This window comes from Thunnus thynnus, chromosome 19 (assembly GCF_963924715.1).
Source record: "Thunnus thynnus chromosome 19, fThuThy2.1, whole genome shotgun sequence".
Taxonomy (NCBI): domain Eukaryota; kingdom Metazoa; phylum Chordata; class Actinopteri; order Scombriformes; family Scombridae; genus Thunnus; species Thunnus thynnus.
The window spans coordinates 5,787,345-5,804,621 of record NC_089535.1 but is presented as its reverse complement, the minus strand read 5'-3'; the positions used below and the strand labels follow the sequence as shown (position 1 = coordinate 5,804,621).

The following is a 17,277-nucleotide window of genomic DNA, read 5'->3' as shown; positions in this document are numbered from 1 at the left end:
ACACTAATTAAAACATACTTATAAATATCATATTCCACCTCTGCCAATAGATCCCCCTAAATCCTACACACTGGTCCTTTGAAAAATGCAGAAAAGGCAGCAAACTAGGTGGGGATCTAGAGAATTTGCATTTGTGGATATAAAATTTATCAATCAAAATATTAAAACTGAAAATGTACTGAAAGGAACTGTTCTTTCAGTCGGAAAAAAAATACGATTAAAAACGTTGTTTATAAAGTTGTGCTACGCCTTTAAGTGTTACGTAGTAGTGACGTAGTGCGTGGAGGGCGTGGCCGGCCTGTGAAATGTCAGGGAGGAATGGCGCTCGGCGCGGTATTTTGAACAATCGCCTTTTGCTTTCCTCGTTTTGTCTGGAAACGTTGGCCAGCTTCAAAAACTCGGGTAAGCACGACTTTGCGTTGTCCGATTCTAGGCTTCTCTACACGGCATCCAGCAGAAAACGCAGCACACGTAAGACTGTGTTTTAATGTTGAGATATAATGTAGTGCTAGCTAGCTCGGGTTAGCAAGCTCAGCAAGTTTGCTAGTACAGTTGTCCGCTGAGCTGCTGCTGCTGCTGCTGATGATGATGATGATGAGGAGACGGATGATGATTAAAGGTAGACACAGACGAAGAGGATATTATTACACTCTTCTGTGTGTGTGGAGGCGACGTTTGCTGTGTACTGACTGACAGTTTAATCACACACGGTGCAGTTATTTTTATGTGAAACGTCTGCTGAGTCAAGAGAAAAGTAAAAGCTAACTGAGCACAGACGTTTATTTTGAGTTGTTTTGATGGGCAGCTGAAGCGATAACTGCACCCTTTTCTGTGTGCTGTCATAAAACTATAAAAGCACAAGCCAGCCTGCCATGTCAGTTAGCTGTAAACCTCGTATTGTATCTGACATTTTTTCGTTTCGAAACTGATCTTGTACGTGTTTCTTGTTCAAAAATAACATTAGCAGCACTCACCTGACGTTTAAAGTAAGATATTTCATTTATAACTAGCTAACTTGAACCATAGCACCACAAGACAAGCTATAAATGTCGTTAATTAGATATATAGGTGCAGTTGTGTGAAGTTAATGCATCAAAACGTTCAATTCAGGATGCATATCTGAAGTGACAGACGCAATTATTGAAAGCTAGCGTTGTTTATATCTTGTCAGAGTTTGTTACTTGGAAGTAGTACACAGTTACTAGCAGGTGTCATCCTCAGCTTCTCTGTTTTGCTCTGTTTAAGCTGGATAAGTGTAAATAGTAGTAATAAATGCATTCCCCCATTCTCATTAGCTCAGCGTTAGCCGGGGAGCTAACCGAGCTGATGACGAGGTAAAAATGGCGGATCTTTCGAAATCCAACCCCAGCCTGAAATAGTAACGCTTTTTTCTCACTCTTTGCCCCAACCGGGACCTCTTCTGGAGATGATTTGTTTTTTAACACCCATTTAGTGCAGTTTCTTCTTTGTCGCTGTTATCTGGTGGGGGACGTGGAAACAGTCAGAGCAGGTAGCTAAGTGTGTGTAATATGGGGGTGGGAAGGGTTCATATATGCGTTTCGGTGGATTAATGTTGAACAGAGTGCAGCAGGACAAAGATCGCTGCGGCCTAGCTCACCCGGCATCAGCTGTCAGACTCTGTCAGAGTCACAGCAACACAAACGTGCCTCCTGTGCACCCCTCTATTCATTAAATCTCACGTCTTTAGTGAAAACTATTGTTCAGACCACTGTGAAGTTATCAAAGCGGGCATTTTTTTGCTGTGAGTACGTGCTAACTAGCCATCTTTAACAAGGACAGTAAATGATTGTAAACATACCAACCCCACTTTATATTGTGTGAACTTTGTCTATGTCTGTCCTGCACTGTGTACAATGCATGTAGATTTTATATTTTAATTGCTAACTGTACATTTATATCCTGCTAATATACTCACATAGTTTATTTACACTCAAACTTCTATCTACATTGGTATTTATATCCTGCTTTATTGCACACACACAGTTTAATTGTTATCATGTCAATATGCATGCACACAGTCTTTATACTTATATTCTGCTTTTTTTTGCACACATAGTTTTTATTATGTCAGTATGCAAGCACACAGTGCACCCAAACTACACAGAATCTTTGTTAATAACTCTCACTTGTCTTTCTTACGCTGTTATGTTTTTGTTTATTTTTATTGATTCATGTTCATGTTTATTGTGTTTTCTGTCGACATCTGGACTGCAATGAATTCTTTGTACTTGCTAGTTGAAAAATAAATCTGTTTCTGATTCTAACTCGCTAGCTTTAACTGCCTTGCTTGTTTGTTTTTTTGTTTGTTTGTTTTTCCTGCAAAGCCCTTTGCAAGCAGACTGCGTCATTGTCTGAAGGGTTCTTGTTATTATGCATATTTATTATTATATTCAGCAACATATAGTCACCAGAGCACTTTATTAGGAACAGCTGTGCAATTAAATGCAATCCATGAAAACAGCTCTGCCATAAATTATACTTTTTAGGAAGTTTCTACACAGTGGTGGAAGAAGTATTCAGATCCTTAACTTAAGTTAAAGTACCAATACAACAATGTAAAAATACTCCATTACAAGTAAAAGTACACAAGCTGCAAAGTGTGGTTAAAGTATTGCAGTAAATGTAGTGGTTTGGTCCCTCTGACTGATATATTATTATATATGACATCATTAGATTATTAATAGTGAAGCATCAGTGTTAGAGCAGCATGTTACTGTTGTAGCTGCTGGAGGTGGAGCTAGTTTCAACTACTTTATATACAGTTAGCTAGTTTAGTCCAGTGGTTCCCAACCTAGGGGTCAGGGCCCCTCCAAAGGGTCAGCAGATAAATCTGAGGGGTCGTGAGATGATTAATGGGAGAGGAAAGAAGAAAAAACAAAGTTCTGATACACAAATCTGTTTTCAGTTTTTGGACTTTTTCTCTAATCTTTGATTCTTGGTGAAATATTGGATCATTTGAACATTTATTGAAATGAAACCTTGTATTATTTTCTTTTTCAGGATTAAAAGAGGGCTGAGACTTTGCAAGCATGGATGTGGTGTCACCAGAGCTCAACAGCCTCCTACCTGATGAGATCATGGATACCGAGGCCATAGAGGATGTCGCTCACCCCCAACCCGACGGCACCACGGTCCAGTCAGAGCCCACCGACGACACATCAGTCCCGATGGAGACGGATACACCGATGGCTCCGGAAAGCGTGACCCTCTGTTCAGACGCCGCTCCGACGGATCACACTCAGGCTCTGACCACCTCCACAGACTCAACGCTCTGCATCAGCTCCGGAAGTCAGCTTCCTGTCTCAATTTCAAGCGCATCATCTCCCCTTCTCACCCTCAAACCAACCATGGCCACTTCCACAGCCACAACCAAAACGACAGATAGCGTGACCGGCACTAGCGTCACCACGAGCGGCTTACAGAAGCTCACGGCTCCCTTTACCATCTCCGCTGCGAACCACCAGATCATTCTCAACAAGGTGGCTTCATCTCAAGCCACCGAAGCAGCAAAGTCTGCAGGTACTCCACCCCAGGTCATCAAACAGGAAGGACAGAAACTTTTGGTTACGGCGATAGGGAAGTCGGGTCAACCTATAGTGCTGCAGCTACCGCACACTGGCAACAAGCCTGGCATCGCACAGACTTCAGGAGACGCCAAATCTCAAGCTCCGCAGTTTAAAGTGGTGACCATCGGGGGGAGGTCGGAGCTAAAGCCGGTGGTGGGAAGTCCTGGCAATCAGTTGACCACATTACAGGCCCAGCAGCTGAAGACTGTGCAGGTAACATTTACTGTTTTTGAATTATTGTGAAATATTGTGGATAAATTAGAGCTACAACGATTAGTCAATTAAAGAATTATATTTTGTTATCGTTTCAGTCATTTTTCAGGGAAAATGTCAAACATTTTCTGGTCCCAGCTTCTTTAAATGTAAAGATTTACTGTTTTTCTTTATCATACATGACAAACAATTGAGTGTTATGATTTTTGGCGGCTGGTCAGACAAAACAAGCAAATTGAACGCATCACAAGACAGTGTGAATGGCATTTTTTTCACTTTTTTTTTACGTTTCAAAGACTAAAATATTGCAGCCTTAAAATACATGGTGTCATTTATTTTAAAATTAAGTGGTTTTTTTTGGTATTTTTTGATTTATTATTATATTTATTTGATTGCTGAAATTAATTATTTGCCAGTTATCGGTGTTGAATTAATCATAAATTACTCCCGCATGTTTTATCCAATAAGACCGCACGTACTGTTCACAAACAATTTATTAGCTTCTAACTATTACAACAAGAAATATGACTGTAGCGGTCCTTGTTTTCCATCCACAGAAAGTCCAAAGATTAAAGTGGGTTTTGATGCGTTAAGCTGACATTAAACAACAACAACATTTGAGAACAGCTGATAGTTATAAACACATGACTCGACTGTCTCAGCGGGAACAGAAACACATGTAGCTCTGCTGAGTTTGCTCCCCTGCTGAGTTGCTAGATCAGAGAGTCAGAAACAACTGTTAGTTTACATTATAGTCCCACAAATACTGTATTTTTGAAGCTGACACTAATATTGATATTTGAGAGTTTGTTTTATTTTCTAAGCTTTCCTTACATTTGTTTTTTTTTAATAATTACGACAAAGAAACATGCTGTGCAGAGTATTTTACAGTTGAAAACACAACGGCAACTACTCTCTGGTGGACAAACTGTCTTAAAACTTATCTTTGGCATTCCTTTACTTCAATTTCTAGTCATTTATCAGCTGACATAGACACTGATACTGATATATCTACAATGAGCTGCTATCATCTCCAGGCTCTAGTGTGCATCTGACAGTTTGGTGTTCAAAGAAGAGATGACGGCAAAAGATGAGACCGTATCGTATCGTATTGTGAGGAAACTTGATTGGCTTGTTTGGTTTGTTGTTAAAAGACCGGCCAGTCAAACATGAGCACGTCATGTTGACGTCATGCATGTCAGTCAAACTGAACGCAGCCGGTTCAGCCATGTGTTTCAATACGTTGAGGGTGAGGCTACTCTTTTGTTTACATTTTTAAATTACTGATCGTGCCTTTTTACGGCATGATCTGTTGAGTTAAAGAGTGTTGTGTCCTAAAGAAGACAATAATATATATAGTTTGATGCACATGTGTAGAAATGGTTACTTCAGTAGAGCAATAATTCAGGTTTTGATACAGAAGAAGAATGATTTTAATGAATTCCACACAGTGGGGTACACAGATTATAAAGCAGCAACAGCAGCGGCATGAAACCGGTGCTCTACGTCAGCCGACACTGAGCTGAGTTATCTGAGTGGTATCAGGAGATCGTGTCTGGGATTAACACAACAAAACAAACACACAAGAAAAATGTGCGTGGTTGTAATTTTCACCTGCAGTCAAGGGCAAAAATGTTGGATATACAAGATGTTTAAAACACTCATTCTAATGACTGGTATTAGGGTTGTGAATGTGTGAATAGAATTAATATTAATGTTACTGAATATCTCCACAGATCGCTAAGAAAACACCGACGTCCTCAGCTGCACCAATCAAGTTTATCATCACAAAAACGGTTAACAGTAAAGGTCTGAGCCCTCAGACGTCAGTAAACCCCGTTATTGCAGGTAAGTTTATTTAAAAAATTGTAAATTTACACTGCTGATTATGAAGATGACATACTATAGTTTTTATTAACCTGTAAGCTTCTGTTTCTGCTGTAATTAAACCACTTTGTCGTCTATTCACAGGTCGGGTCCTGACACAGAATTCTCCAGTGATGCCCCCGAGGACCATCACTCTGTCTGAGCCCCACAACACTACTATACAAAGCATCCCTGGCAAAAAGATCGCTATTTCACCCCTTAAGACTCCCAGCAAGGTTAAGATTTACACACACTGTTCCTCAGTTACCAAATAAACATTTATTTTTCCCTTTCCTGTCAGTCGGTGTGACGTTTCCTACTTAATTTATATAAATAATAGAGAGGAGAGAGACTTGAAGTTGTTTAAATACAGGGCTCTCTCCTGGAAGACTTTCATAGTGTTGCATTCGGTTGTTTACCTAAAAAGTGACTGAAAGGAGAGCCAGAGAGAGCCAGTCACACAAAAGCTGTTAGAGGAAGGTTGTTTCTGAAGCTGTTTGACTATCCGACAGACATTTCTGACGGAGTTTACCGGCCTCTCCAACGGACCGTTCTCTCCTTGTTTGTCTCCGCCAGGTGACCGTGGTATCTGTGGCTTCCCCGACCTCCAGCGCCCCTCAGAAGTCCGTAGCGTTGCCCGTCAATGTAGCACTTGGCCAGCAGATCCTCACAGTCCAACAGTCCACATCTGGATCTCCAGTCAAGGTGGCCACCAGCCAAACCGCAGCGCAGGTAAGATCAAAGCACAGGTGGTGGTCACTATTTACAGAGCTTAAATGTGCAATCCGACTTGTTAAAATTTTATTTTCTGTTATAAAAGACAGTTTGGAAGAATTTGGAGCTCAGGATTTAGACTCTCCTGCTATATTTTGCATGTTGGAGGAGGCAGAGATTGCAGGTTTTTTTAAAAAGCTTCTAATGAGCAGCAACAACAAGCTCTGACCTTGTTAGGCTTATCTTTATTCATGGTTTAGTGGCTTTTCCCTTGAACTTACAGCTCTGTCTCTTTTACACTTTCAGGGTATTAAACCAGTGCAGTCTGTGGCCGTGGGAGGAGTCGGCGGCTCCCAGTTCAAGACCATCATCCCGCTGGCCACTCAGCCCAATGTGCAGCAGATTCAGGTGCCAGGAAGCAGGTTCCACTACGTCCGCCTCGTCACGGCAACCACAGCTAGCAGCACAGGACAGCCCAGCGGCCCCAGCACCAGCTCCATACAGACAGGTGACTTAGAAACTTTTCATCGTTGTCTCGTCCACTTGATGATGATGATGATGATGATTGTGCAGAAAAGTCCTGGAAGCTCTTCTGTGGCGACTAACGATGTTTAATCTTACAGCTAAACCGATGGTGGTCAGCACAGGAGCAGTGAGGATGTCTGTCCCAATCGTCCCGGCGCAGACCATGAAACAGGTAACTTCGATATTCCGTAAACGCCGCTAATATTCATTCAGCTTTTCCGAGCTGCATTCATGGACTTTATCCCCTGTAGGTGGCACCTAAGCCCTTGACGTCAGCGCCGCAGGTAGTCACCACCACTCAGACCCAACAGCGCCTGATCATGCCCGCCACTCCGCTACCGCAGATCCAGCCCAACTTCACCAACCTCCCTCCAGGCACCGTCCTGGCACCAGCTCCGGGAAGCGGGAACGTGGGTTACGCGGTCGTGCCAGCACAATATGTCACACAGGTTAGTGGTGCTTTCGGTGTGTTAGTGGTGATTTTATTTCATTTTTTTTTATTCACACGTGTGTCGAGCTCTTCTGATGTATTTTCTGTCCCTTCTTGTAGCTCCAGCAGTCACCGTTTGTGACCCTCGCCAGCAGCTCCGGTTTCCCCCCGTCCACTGGTATCCAGACTCAGGCCAGATTACCGCTCAACGGGTAAGGAAAAATCAGAAGATGTTTAGGTTAAACTTTGTCTTCCTTATTTAATGCAGGACAGACCAACGGGCTTGAAACCTCCAGTGCAACTAAAATGTAAATAAATGAATCATACTATTTTAAAATACAGACTGAGTTAATCTCTTAAAGTGGATATAACATTTTAGTGATTTTAGTGGATATAACTTTTTAGCTTTTTGTGATTTTCTGTCATTTATACACCTTTTAAAATGTTGGATGTCTATGTTAAATGTGGTCAAAGGTCCAAAACTTGAGGTGAAAGTATGTAAAAATGCTGCCTGAAAGTCAAAGGTCAGGGCTTCAGCCTGCTCTGAACGCTTTTGCGTTTGCAATGTTACCTCTACTTCCTCCTTATGATGACGTCAGAGCCGTGGTCTAAAGTTGTTCCCAAGGTTGGAGTCGTGTTGTCCACTCACATATTTTGGATCTGATTTGGGCTCAAACATGTATGGATGCATTTGAGACGTTTATATTTTGTGTAAAGAATGAGAAAAAGAAGCAAAATCCTGCCGCTATTGTTTGTTGACATTAATCTCCAGAGCTGCGGCAGCTACCTTGTTGTGCTGTTGTATGTTTTGATATGTGAGGGACTGCGGATGTAAATTAGCTTTGAGCTAACTCCGGTGCAGTGCATCTTGTATGTTAAAAACTGTACACTGTCCCGATAAGTAAATACAGTCAAAGCTGGAGCTGGCCAATCAGAACAAAGTGGGCCTTAAAGAGACAGGAGCCAATATAAGATAAATAAGAACTATAAATCATGCAAACATATTCCAGTTGAGCCCCAGAACAAGAATAAAGGCCTGGAGATGTGCATTGTGATGTGATTTCATTTTAATCTAAGCAATATTTTTCACTGGCGTGCAGATTATCAACAGCAGAATCAACGTCACGACCGAGGAAACCCTGCAACTGCACCAAGTCACAGTGTCTCAAGCTGTAAGTATGACTGCAGTTTACACCGGTTTATCGTTGTCGTTATAAGTGTGCAGACGAAGCTTGCTGTGATTAACGTAGGTGTAACTTATTCCTAATACGGTATTAACTACTGACGCAGTTTTAATAAGTAGAGCTCTTATTTTTTTCCCCCTCTTAGATACTGTGACTGCTTTGCAAATGGAGAGTTCTGCAATAATTGTAACTGTAATAACTGCTTCAATAACCTGGAACATGAAACAGAACGTCTCAAAGCTATAAAGGTAAGGTGGACGTTCGTCAGTCGTGTTATCGGACTGAGTTGCTTCGTGTCAAATCAGATGATTCAAGGTGAAAATGTGTTGTTTTTCTTTCATAGACATGTCTGGACCGGAATCCAGAAGCCTTCAAACCTAAAATTGGTAAAGGCAAAGAGGGCGAGTCGGACCGGCGACACAGTAAAGGTTGCAACTGTAAACGATCGGGCTGCCTGAAGAACTACTGCGAGTGCTACGAGGTAGGTTTCCCCCCTCGCTACGCTCGCCGTTTTGTCTTTCTCACTTCGTAATATCTTAAATAAACTGCTGACAACCCTTCCTCCTTTTCACCTCGAAAGGCGAAGATCATGTGCTCGTCCATTTGCAAGTGCATCGGCTGCAAGAACTTCGAGGAGAGCCCGGAGAGGAAGACGCTGATGCATTTGGCCGACGCGGCGGAAGTGAGAGTCCAGCAGCAGACTGCGGCCAAGACCAAGCTGTCGTCGCAGATCTCAGACCTGCTCATGCGGACGACGCCTGTTATTTCGAGCGGAAGCGGGAGGTACTGTATTTATAAAGCCCCCCCCTTTTTTCAACCAAGAAGTTACAGGAACTGTGGAACCGGAGGAAGTCGTTTTTAAAGACTCGCTTTTTCACCAATAAATGGTTTTCCGATCTGCAAGTTTACTGTTCTGGTTCACTCTCAGCGCCCTAATAGCCATCTTTGTCACCATTAACTGTGTCTGTTTGCCGTTTGATGCTGAGCAGGTAGTGTAAAGTGGGTTTTTAGAGCTTTTTCTCTGTAAACAGCTGCCTGCTGTGGCTGAAAACAACGCTATGAGAGCGCTGAGAATGAACCAAAACAGTAAAGTTGCAGCCTGACAGATAAACAATGAGCTGAAACTCACTATAAAGCTCCGTAAAGCCGAGAGGAGCTGCAGAGTCTCTGATAATTCTCTGTAGGTTCATCACTACGAGCCACAGCCAACACATTTCACATTCATTTGATACATTCATTCATTTGTTATTATAAAAAATAGCGATCACAGCTGCTTTAAGTATGTGTGTAACTGGTCTGTAACTCCAGATGACAGCAGTTCTTCTCTCTAAGGCCTCGTTTCTTTTCTCCGCAGGCTTCCGTATACGTTCGTAACGAAGGAGGTGCTGGAGGCGACGTGCGAGTGTCTGCTGGAACAGGCCAAAAAGGCAGAACAGACTCATCAGCCTCAGGTGGAAGCGGAGAGGATGATCCTGGAGGAGTTCGGACACTGCCTCATGAGAATAATCAACTCGGCGGGGAAAGCCAAAGCAGACTGCGCCTCCATTAACTGTTGAGCGCTCTGGCTTTCCCCCCCTCCCCACTCACACCCTCTAAAACCCGCCCCCAGCTGCGGGGGCCGAGAGGCACGGGATTACTCCGCACTCGTCTGTCTCGGACCCCCCCACCCACTTGGTGGTTTCTCTCCTGCGGGGGGGAAACAGGTTGTCTCCCTCATCAAAAGGCAGAACAATGGCCCCGGGAGCAGACGGACTCCCCTGCGCTGGCCAAAGCTAACGCCAGCTGGAATAATAAACGTGGAACAGTCGTCCGCACTGTTCACCTACTTTGTAAAGTGAAAGACTGATGGACAGAGCGAGACGCCTCTGATGGAAATGAAATTATTCTGGCTGTGCTGGACAGAAATGACTCTGAACAAGGTAGCGCTAAACAGGAATTTCTTCACTTTATTTTCCCTACAAGGCTCTATCTTTAAACTTTTGTTCTTCTATTTTTATTCTATTTTTCTTTCTTCTTTCCCATTTTGAGGGTTTTTTTTCTTTTGGGGAAAAAAAAATGCCTGTAATTTTTATGTAATCGGTATATTTGTGCTTTCAAGTAGACAAACAGAACATGTATCTTTTGATATTTATTTTGACAAGTATTTGTAATCATTGTGAGCGCTAATATCGTGTGGCTTTTAGTGCTGCAAACTGTTATTAACCGAAGCTAGGCTAAATCGTTTCAATGAAAATGAGTAGAGGCAATCCTAGGTTTTGTGCACAGACAAACGCACACACACATAATGCATTATGCACACACACACACACACATACACAAACAAAGAGCACTGCTCAGAATAGGGGAGGTTCATGTTTCGGAAAAAATATCTTCTGGTGCTGTAGTGTAGTGGTCTGTTTAATTAGTCACATGCTTACTGTACATTTAAAAAAAACCCCACCATGAATCTAAACGTAATTGAGACTTACAGTATATTTTGGAGTGAGCAAGTCAACGCGATGCAAGAACAAAAAGAAAATTACAGTTAGCTGATCCGTCCAAGGCTGGTCTGACGTCACTGGGGCACAAATCCAGAGCTGCAACTGATCTTGATTCATCATTTTGTCTATAAAATATCAGAAAAAAACATCCTAATTTCCCACAAAGTGTTATTTTATTTGACCAAAAGTCCAAAAAACCCCAAAATATTCAGTTGATTATCATATATTATATGCAAAAGCATCAAATAGTCACATATGTGCTTGAAACTAACTACTTCATACAGTATTCATAGAGTTGCACTCCGTTATGAACGTTGGATTGTCAGCTGCTCCGATTCTGGCGTCATAGAAAGATGTCGGGGGGAGGGAGGGGGGGTTCAGACGCTAATCAACCATCCGAAAAGCACTTCAGATGAAGCAAACTGACGCCTTAAACGTTATTAGTTGCACCTGTGCTTTTTCTTCTTGTTCAAGTTGGAATGTCTGGCGTTCACGCCGTGTGTCGGATGAGTGGCGACCATCTAAAAAAGATTCCTGTGTTTAAGGACTTCCGAGCGTTCACGTCAACTGACAACTCAGGAAGTTTAAAATGAGGGTTTAAAATACTGTGGATTGACAAAATTATGTTATATCCATTAAATTTTGGTGTAATTACATTGAATAACGGACTCTGGCTGATGTGAGGCGTCCGTTCTGTATTATAAAGTACAAAGTCGGATATATATATTGGTTTTCCGGTCGTAATTCTCACTTGGAGGTTGACGTGAACGCTATGTACAATTCTGAATGGGTCAAGTATGACAAATACCCTGAATTACACTTGAAATCACCCAGATGTCACTGAATCATCTTTGTTGAATGAATGCAGTGAGTTTTATCAACTCTCGTCCTGCTCTGCACTGTTTCAATAAGATGTTTTCCATCTGTGTTAAAGGTCTGTGGAGTTATTGAGCACTAGTAGCGGAGCAATGCTTTTAAGAGTCCCTGTTTGTTTGTCAGGCGACTGGACGCCGATGCATCGCAGGTGATGTGATGCACAGTCCTGCATGTCTGTTCCACCTAACAAGAAGAAGACATCTGACAAACAAACATGGATGTAGGGCTGCAACTAACAGTTATGTCTATCATCAGTTAATCTGCTGTAGAGCCAACTATTATATTAAGGAGAAAAAAATGTCCAAATTCTCTGATTCCAGCTTCTTAAATGTGAATATTTTCTGGTTTCTTTAGTCCTCTATGACAGTAAACTGAATGTCTTTTGGTTGTGGACTAAACAAGATATTTGAGATTGACGTCACCTTCGGATCTGAGAAATAGTGATCGACATTTTTCACCATTTTCTGACTTTTTATAGATCCGTTAGTTGCAGCCCTAATCTGCTGTTCATTTTCTTGACTCATGGATAATTATTTTGGTCTATAAAACATCAGAAAACAGTGAAAAATATCCATCGCAACATCCTGGAGCAGTAACTTTGTTGTTTTTTCTGATTTACACATTTTAAAACCCAAACATGTTCAATTCACAATCATGTAAGACCAAGAAACACAGTAGATTCTCATATTTTTGCTTAAAAAAATGACCTCAATGATTAATCAGTTATAGTAATTGCCAATTAATTGTCTTTTGATTGTCTTACATGGATGTTCACAATGTAGGTTTCAAATTCTTCCCAAAATTTGTTTTATGAGGAAGCAAATTTAGTAGGTTTAAAAAAAATACAAACATGTTTTGCTCAGAAAGACTGAATGTAATCCACAACTTTGTTGAGAAAAAAGCTCCGCAGGATACATTTAATGTAAGAATGGAGTTTAACACAGCAGCAGGCATGAAGGATTTTAGACAATGACTTCCAAATAGAGATCATGTGTCCATTGTTTGTTTTTTTCCTCATTTGTGCTCGATATCTCTCTCTCTGTATTTGATTTGCCACTTTGGGGTATCACTGAAATTAATGTATCATAACAACTTTTGCTCTCTTGCTTGCTCACACACGACTTTTTAGGAATCAGAGTGACTGAAATTCTCTTCTCTATTCAAGCCCCCTCATCACAAAAAGTATTCAAACATTGCTAGAACAAAAGTACATTCAGAGTTTTCCCTCTTTCTGTAAATGCTTGTTTAAGGTTTGCTAAGCTGGCTGCACCTGAGACAAACGTCTTGGATGCTAATGCTCAATTTTTATAGTTGGATTATGCAAAATTATCTCCCCCCCCCCCCAAAAAAAAGGCACAATAACCTCATTTAAACCCCCTTTTCTGTCATCAGTGCAGTTTGTTTCTTTCACACAAATTTAATTTATTTTTGAGTTCTTCAGATGATTATAAACCAGCCGTTTCACCTCTTCAACAAGACCCTGTAATAACCAGATAAGCTGTTGGTTGCTATTTTATGATTGTGGCTGAAGCTGAATGAAATGTTTCACATGCTCTTCCCATCCTGACTTTTAAATAGTAATTAAACTATGTAATGTTTTTAAGCTGGAAATTGCGTCTGTATGCATTTTATTTAATGAAATATCATCTTTTTAATTACAGGATAAAAAGTGAAAAAGGCTGTACGACTACCTAGAGTTTAATATTTAAACTCTAGGTGTTTGGCAACAGAAGAACTTTAATACAGTAGTTTCATAAATAATTTATACATCTTTACTTTCTTTTATTATTTATTTATTTACATTTTGGCAATTGATTCTACACACAATAATCCTTAATGTCAAAGTTAAAATATTCTCAGGAATGTTTGCAAATTTATTTAAAACCAATAATGAATGTTTGACAAGTCGTTGGACCCTTTGAACGACGCTCCAAATGGAGCTGAGGTTCATGTTTGCTTTGATTATTCTCGAGAGTCCACGTCTGGCAAATTTAAATGAATCAACATGAAACTAACAGTTTACAGTACTTGTCGGATCCAAAGCCGAGCCGTGTAGTCCGAGGAGCTCTGCGATCAGTTTGTGTCGAGGTAAACGGGTCTGGGCAACGTTAGAAAACTGTTTCTAAAGCTTTGAATGTGGAGTACAGTGGGCTTGGAACCACTAAGAGTCTTCCTAGAGCTGGTTGTTCAGGAACTGGGCAAGGTGGAACCCAGTGGCCAAAGAACTTCCTTTGTCCTTTGCAGAGACGGAAGAAGCTGCCGGAGGCCTTTGTGGTGGAGCGGCTACATGGAAGCCACACCTGGAGATTACCAAAAGGCACTTAAAGGCCTTTTCAACACGACAACAACCCAAAACATAGAGACGAGACATTACTGGAGTAGCTTCGGGATAAGTCCCTGAATGTTGTTGAAGGTGAAAGCTTGGAGAACATCCATGGAGACGACTTACGATGGTCGTTTAAGGACCCTCCCCGTCCAGGCGGACTTGATCCGAGAAGATCTGTGAGGAAGAACGGGACAAACTGTTCCAGGTGCACAAAGCTTTAAGGGTCTGAATTATTATGTCAATAATATGGAAGTACTTGAATATGTATCAAGCACTCTCAAGACTCTCGCATCAGCAAGAGTCTGTCGTACATGGTGAGAAACCAAAATTTAATGGATATCGTGTTATGTTTTTTTTACCATCACTCGACCAACTAATTATACAATTGTATTGAGTTGTCTGATGACGTGAACGCTCACAAGTAGTAAACATGAGAATCTTTCCATCTTCACCATCGATCTGATATGATGTGAATTTTTCCTTGATATAAGATTAGTTTGTGGAATGTGTTATAAATTAAAAGATTATTCAGAATATTCAAACTGGCATTTTAAGATGTGAGTTTTAAAAATGGGGTGGGGCGCCAATTACTAATCTACCTTTGCCTGGTTTTAACCACTTTGGGATTAGAGGTTAGTGTGCATCTTAATCCAGACTCATCTGAGTTCCCCCTGTGTGATCATATTAGTACAGATACTACAGATAAGTTATGGCACTCGAATGCATTTTCTTTGCCTTTGTTATCATGTTATCACTTTTTTTCTGTCAGATAATGACAGAATAAAGTGAAAAAGTTCACTAAATCCTATTTATCTACAGAAGCTACCCCTTAAAGAGTGCATATTGATGGCCGAAGTTCAAAATCACCTATCTGAAAAATGCACTTTTTTGAGAAAACTTGTTTTCTTGCAGAATGCTATTTGTTAAGGATACCCAATACATAATACACTGTTTTTGGACTATATTACTATATTATGTGATATTGTTTATGGTATGTTTGTATAGTTATTATGGTATTATTAACACACAAGTTTTTTTTAGTTTTCTCAAAAAGTGCATTTTTCAGATAGGACGTTTTGCACTTCGGCCATTGATATCCTGGTTTTTAAGAGGTATTAACAGTAAACATATCACATACAGCTCCACAGTAGCATTGCAGAAAGTTAGACAGGAAAAATGTCATTATGGTGCAATTTGTTTTTTGTAGAATTTTTCATTCATTTACTTTCTTAAGCTTGTATAAAATGTACAAAAAAGAATGCTTGTAAAAAATGTGTAAATTTGTAAAAATATATCATGCCCTGTAGTGCTGAAGAAAACAATCCGCTCTGTTCATATGACCGTGCAATCTTGATGATAGATAAGGTGTGTGAATTAGTCTAAACATACAAAGTTCCATGCAAGGCAGAAACTCTGTCCACTCTTTATGAGCAAAACAGCAGATATTTACATGTTATGATTTATTTTAAAAGTAAACAGTGTGAATATTCAGGAGTTGTGGAGGACATTTTGTGACTTACACTCAGTGAAATTGTTGATGATGTTTGACAGTCAGGAAGGCATGCACAGAAAATGTTGATCTTCATCTTGCATGCGTGGCCTAGTTCCACTTCCCCATATTTCCAGACCAGTTTTTTTTATGAAAACACTGCCTCAGTTATTCAGTTATAGACTGGCAATAAACTGTACAGTTGCTTAATTGTGTCACAAGTCAAATTTCAGTTTCCTCTCTGCAGTTTAGTATCATATACAAACAGTTGCATGAACACTTATTGCCCCTAAAGCTAATGGTCATTATTATTGACATGTTTTATAGTATGTTATGTTAAAACTTAAGGTGAAACACATTTAATCATAGTCACTTTATTATTCTGATGACCAGTACTGCTAGCTTACCTGAAAAACATACTCTATACTTTTAGTTGTAAAAGAAAGAACATATAGAGAAATCATACAACATTGACCAAAGACCAAGCAGGCAGCTCTGGATCTGAAAAGGTAAGCCAATGCCAAAGTGCCTTAAACCTGCATTATCACTAATGGCCAGCAGGGGGTGACTCCGCTGGCTGCAAAAAAAAGTCAGATTGTAAGGAAGTCTATGAGAAAATGATCCTACTTCTCACTTGATTTATTACCTCAATAAACACTTTCCTAATGAGTTTATGGTCTCAATTGCTGGCTTCAAGACTTTCAATACAGCATGATGATTTTGTGAATTATGGTCCCATTTAGAGTAAAATAGATGATAAAGCAGCTTATGCTTTAGGGTGTGGCTATGCTGTGATTGACAAGTCGCTACCGTGGCAACAACATTGGTTAGGTAACGTTAAAAATGGCGTAATGCCAAATTCACAGAGTATAGCTGCAGTATAACCGTCGCTATGTCAGTGTTTTCTCAGTTCATGAAAATTAATTGTAACATTTTGGTCCCCTACCCTCTAACTTCAGCGTCCAAATGAGTCAAATCAAGTAGATATCTTTCAACATTACAGTCTTTTTAGTGCCAAAGTTCCTCTTTTTGTTACTATACTTCCACCGCAGCTCAACAGGGAAACACTGTCTGAGGAAACACAAAGAGGGAATTTGATGCTAAAAAGACTGTAAATGTGGCAGATATCCACTTGATATGACTAACTCACATTAACACTAGCTTCACATTAACTTTTAAATGCATTTTTGCACAAAATGTGGATTTTGGCCTCCATCACTTACATTGAAAACACATTTGAAGGGGATCTTTTAATCAGCAGTATGAACAGGAGGAATGATTACAGTGAGGAAAACCTCTTTTACTGTTCATATGGACACCTGACTCTTCTTTTAAAGGACCATTGTGTAGGATTCAGTGGCATCTAGTGGTGAGGTTGCAGATTGCGACCAAATGAATACTCCTCCCCTCCCCCTTATATTCCATTTCTGCCAAGTCTGTTCTGCTAGATGCCGCTAAATTCTACACACTGCACCTTTAAGACTCACCTGAAAAATTGTGAACCTATCCTTTAAAGTTAGTGTTATCTTCCACTCAGGTGGCAGTAACACACTTAAAGAGCCAAAACTGTCATTGCACAACAGAAGA

The 17,277-nt window shown here is 40.6% G+C and overlaps 1 protein-coding gene across 2 annotated transcripts; it reads left to right on the top strand.

Moving 5' to 3' along the window:
* The first annotated feature begins 268 nt into the window (after nucleotides 1-268).
* Nucleotides 269-13,209, top strand: lin54 (lin-54 DREAM MuvB core complex component). Of its 2 annotated transcripts, none has more exons than XM_067574210.1 (14): nucleotides 269-402; nucleotides 3,022-3,800; nucleotides 5,537-5,648; nucleotides 5,772-5,902; nucleotides 6,243-6,398; nucleotides 6,687-6,888; nucleotides 7,004-7,077; nucleotides 7,157-7,354; nucleotides 7,456-7,547; nucleotides 8,436-8,507; nucleotides 8,665-8,767; nucleotides 8,863-9,000; nucleotides 9,100-9,302; nucleotides 9,874-13,209. In XM_067574210.1, the coding sequence occupies exons 2-14, from the start codon at nucleotides 3,051-3,053 to the stop codon at nucleotides 10,073-10,075; spliced, it is 2,433 nt and encodes an 810-aa protein (XP_067430311.1). In that variant the 5' UTR covers nucleotides 269-402; nucleotides 3,022-3,050; the 3' UTR covers nucleotides 10,076-13,209. The 2 variants fall into 2 exon arrangements, with proteins under 2 accessions (XP_067430311.1, XP_067430312.1); XM_067574211.1 differs by lacking the exon at nucleotides 269-402 and adding an exon at nucleotides 450-471.
* The last annotated feature ends 4,068 nt before the right edge of the window (nucleotides 13,210-17,277 follow it).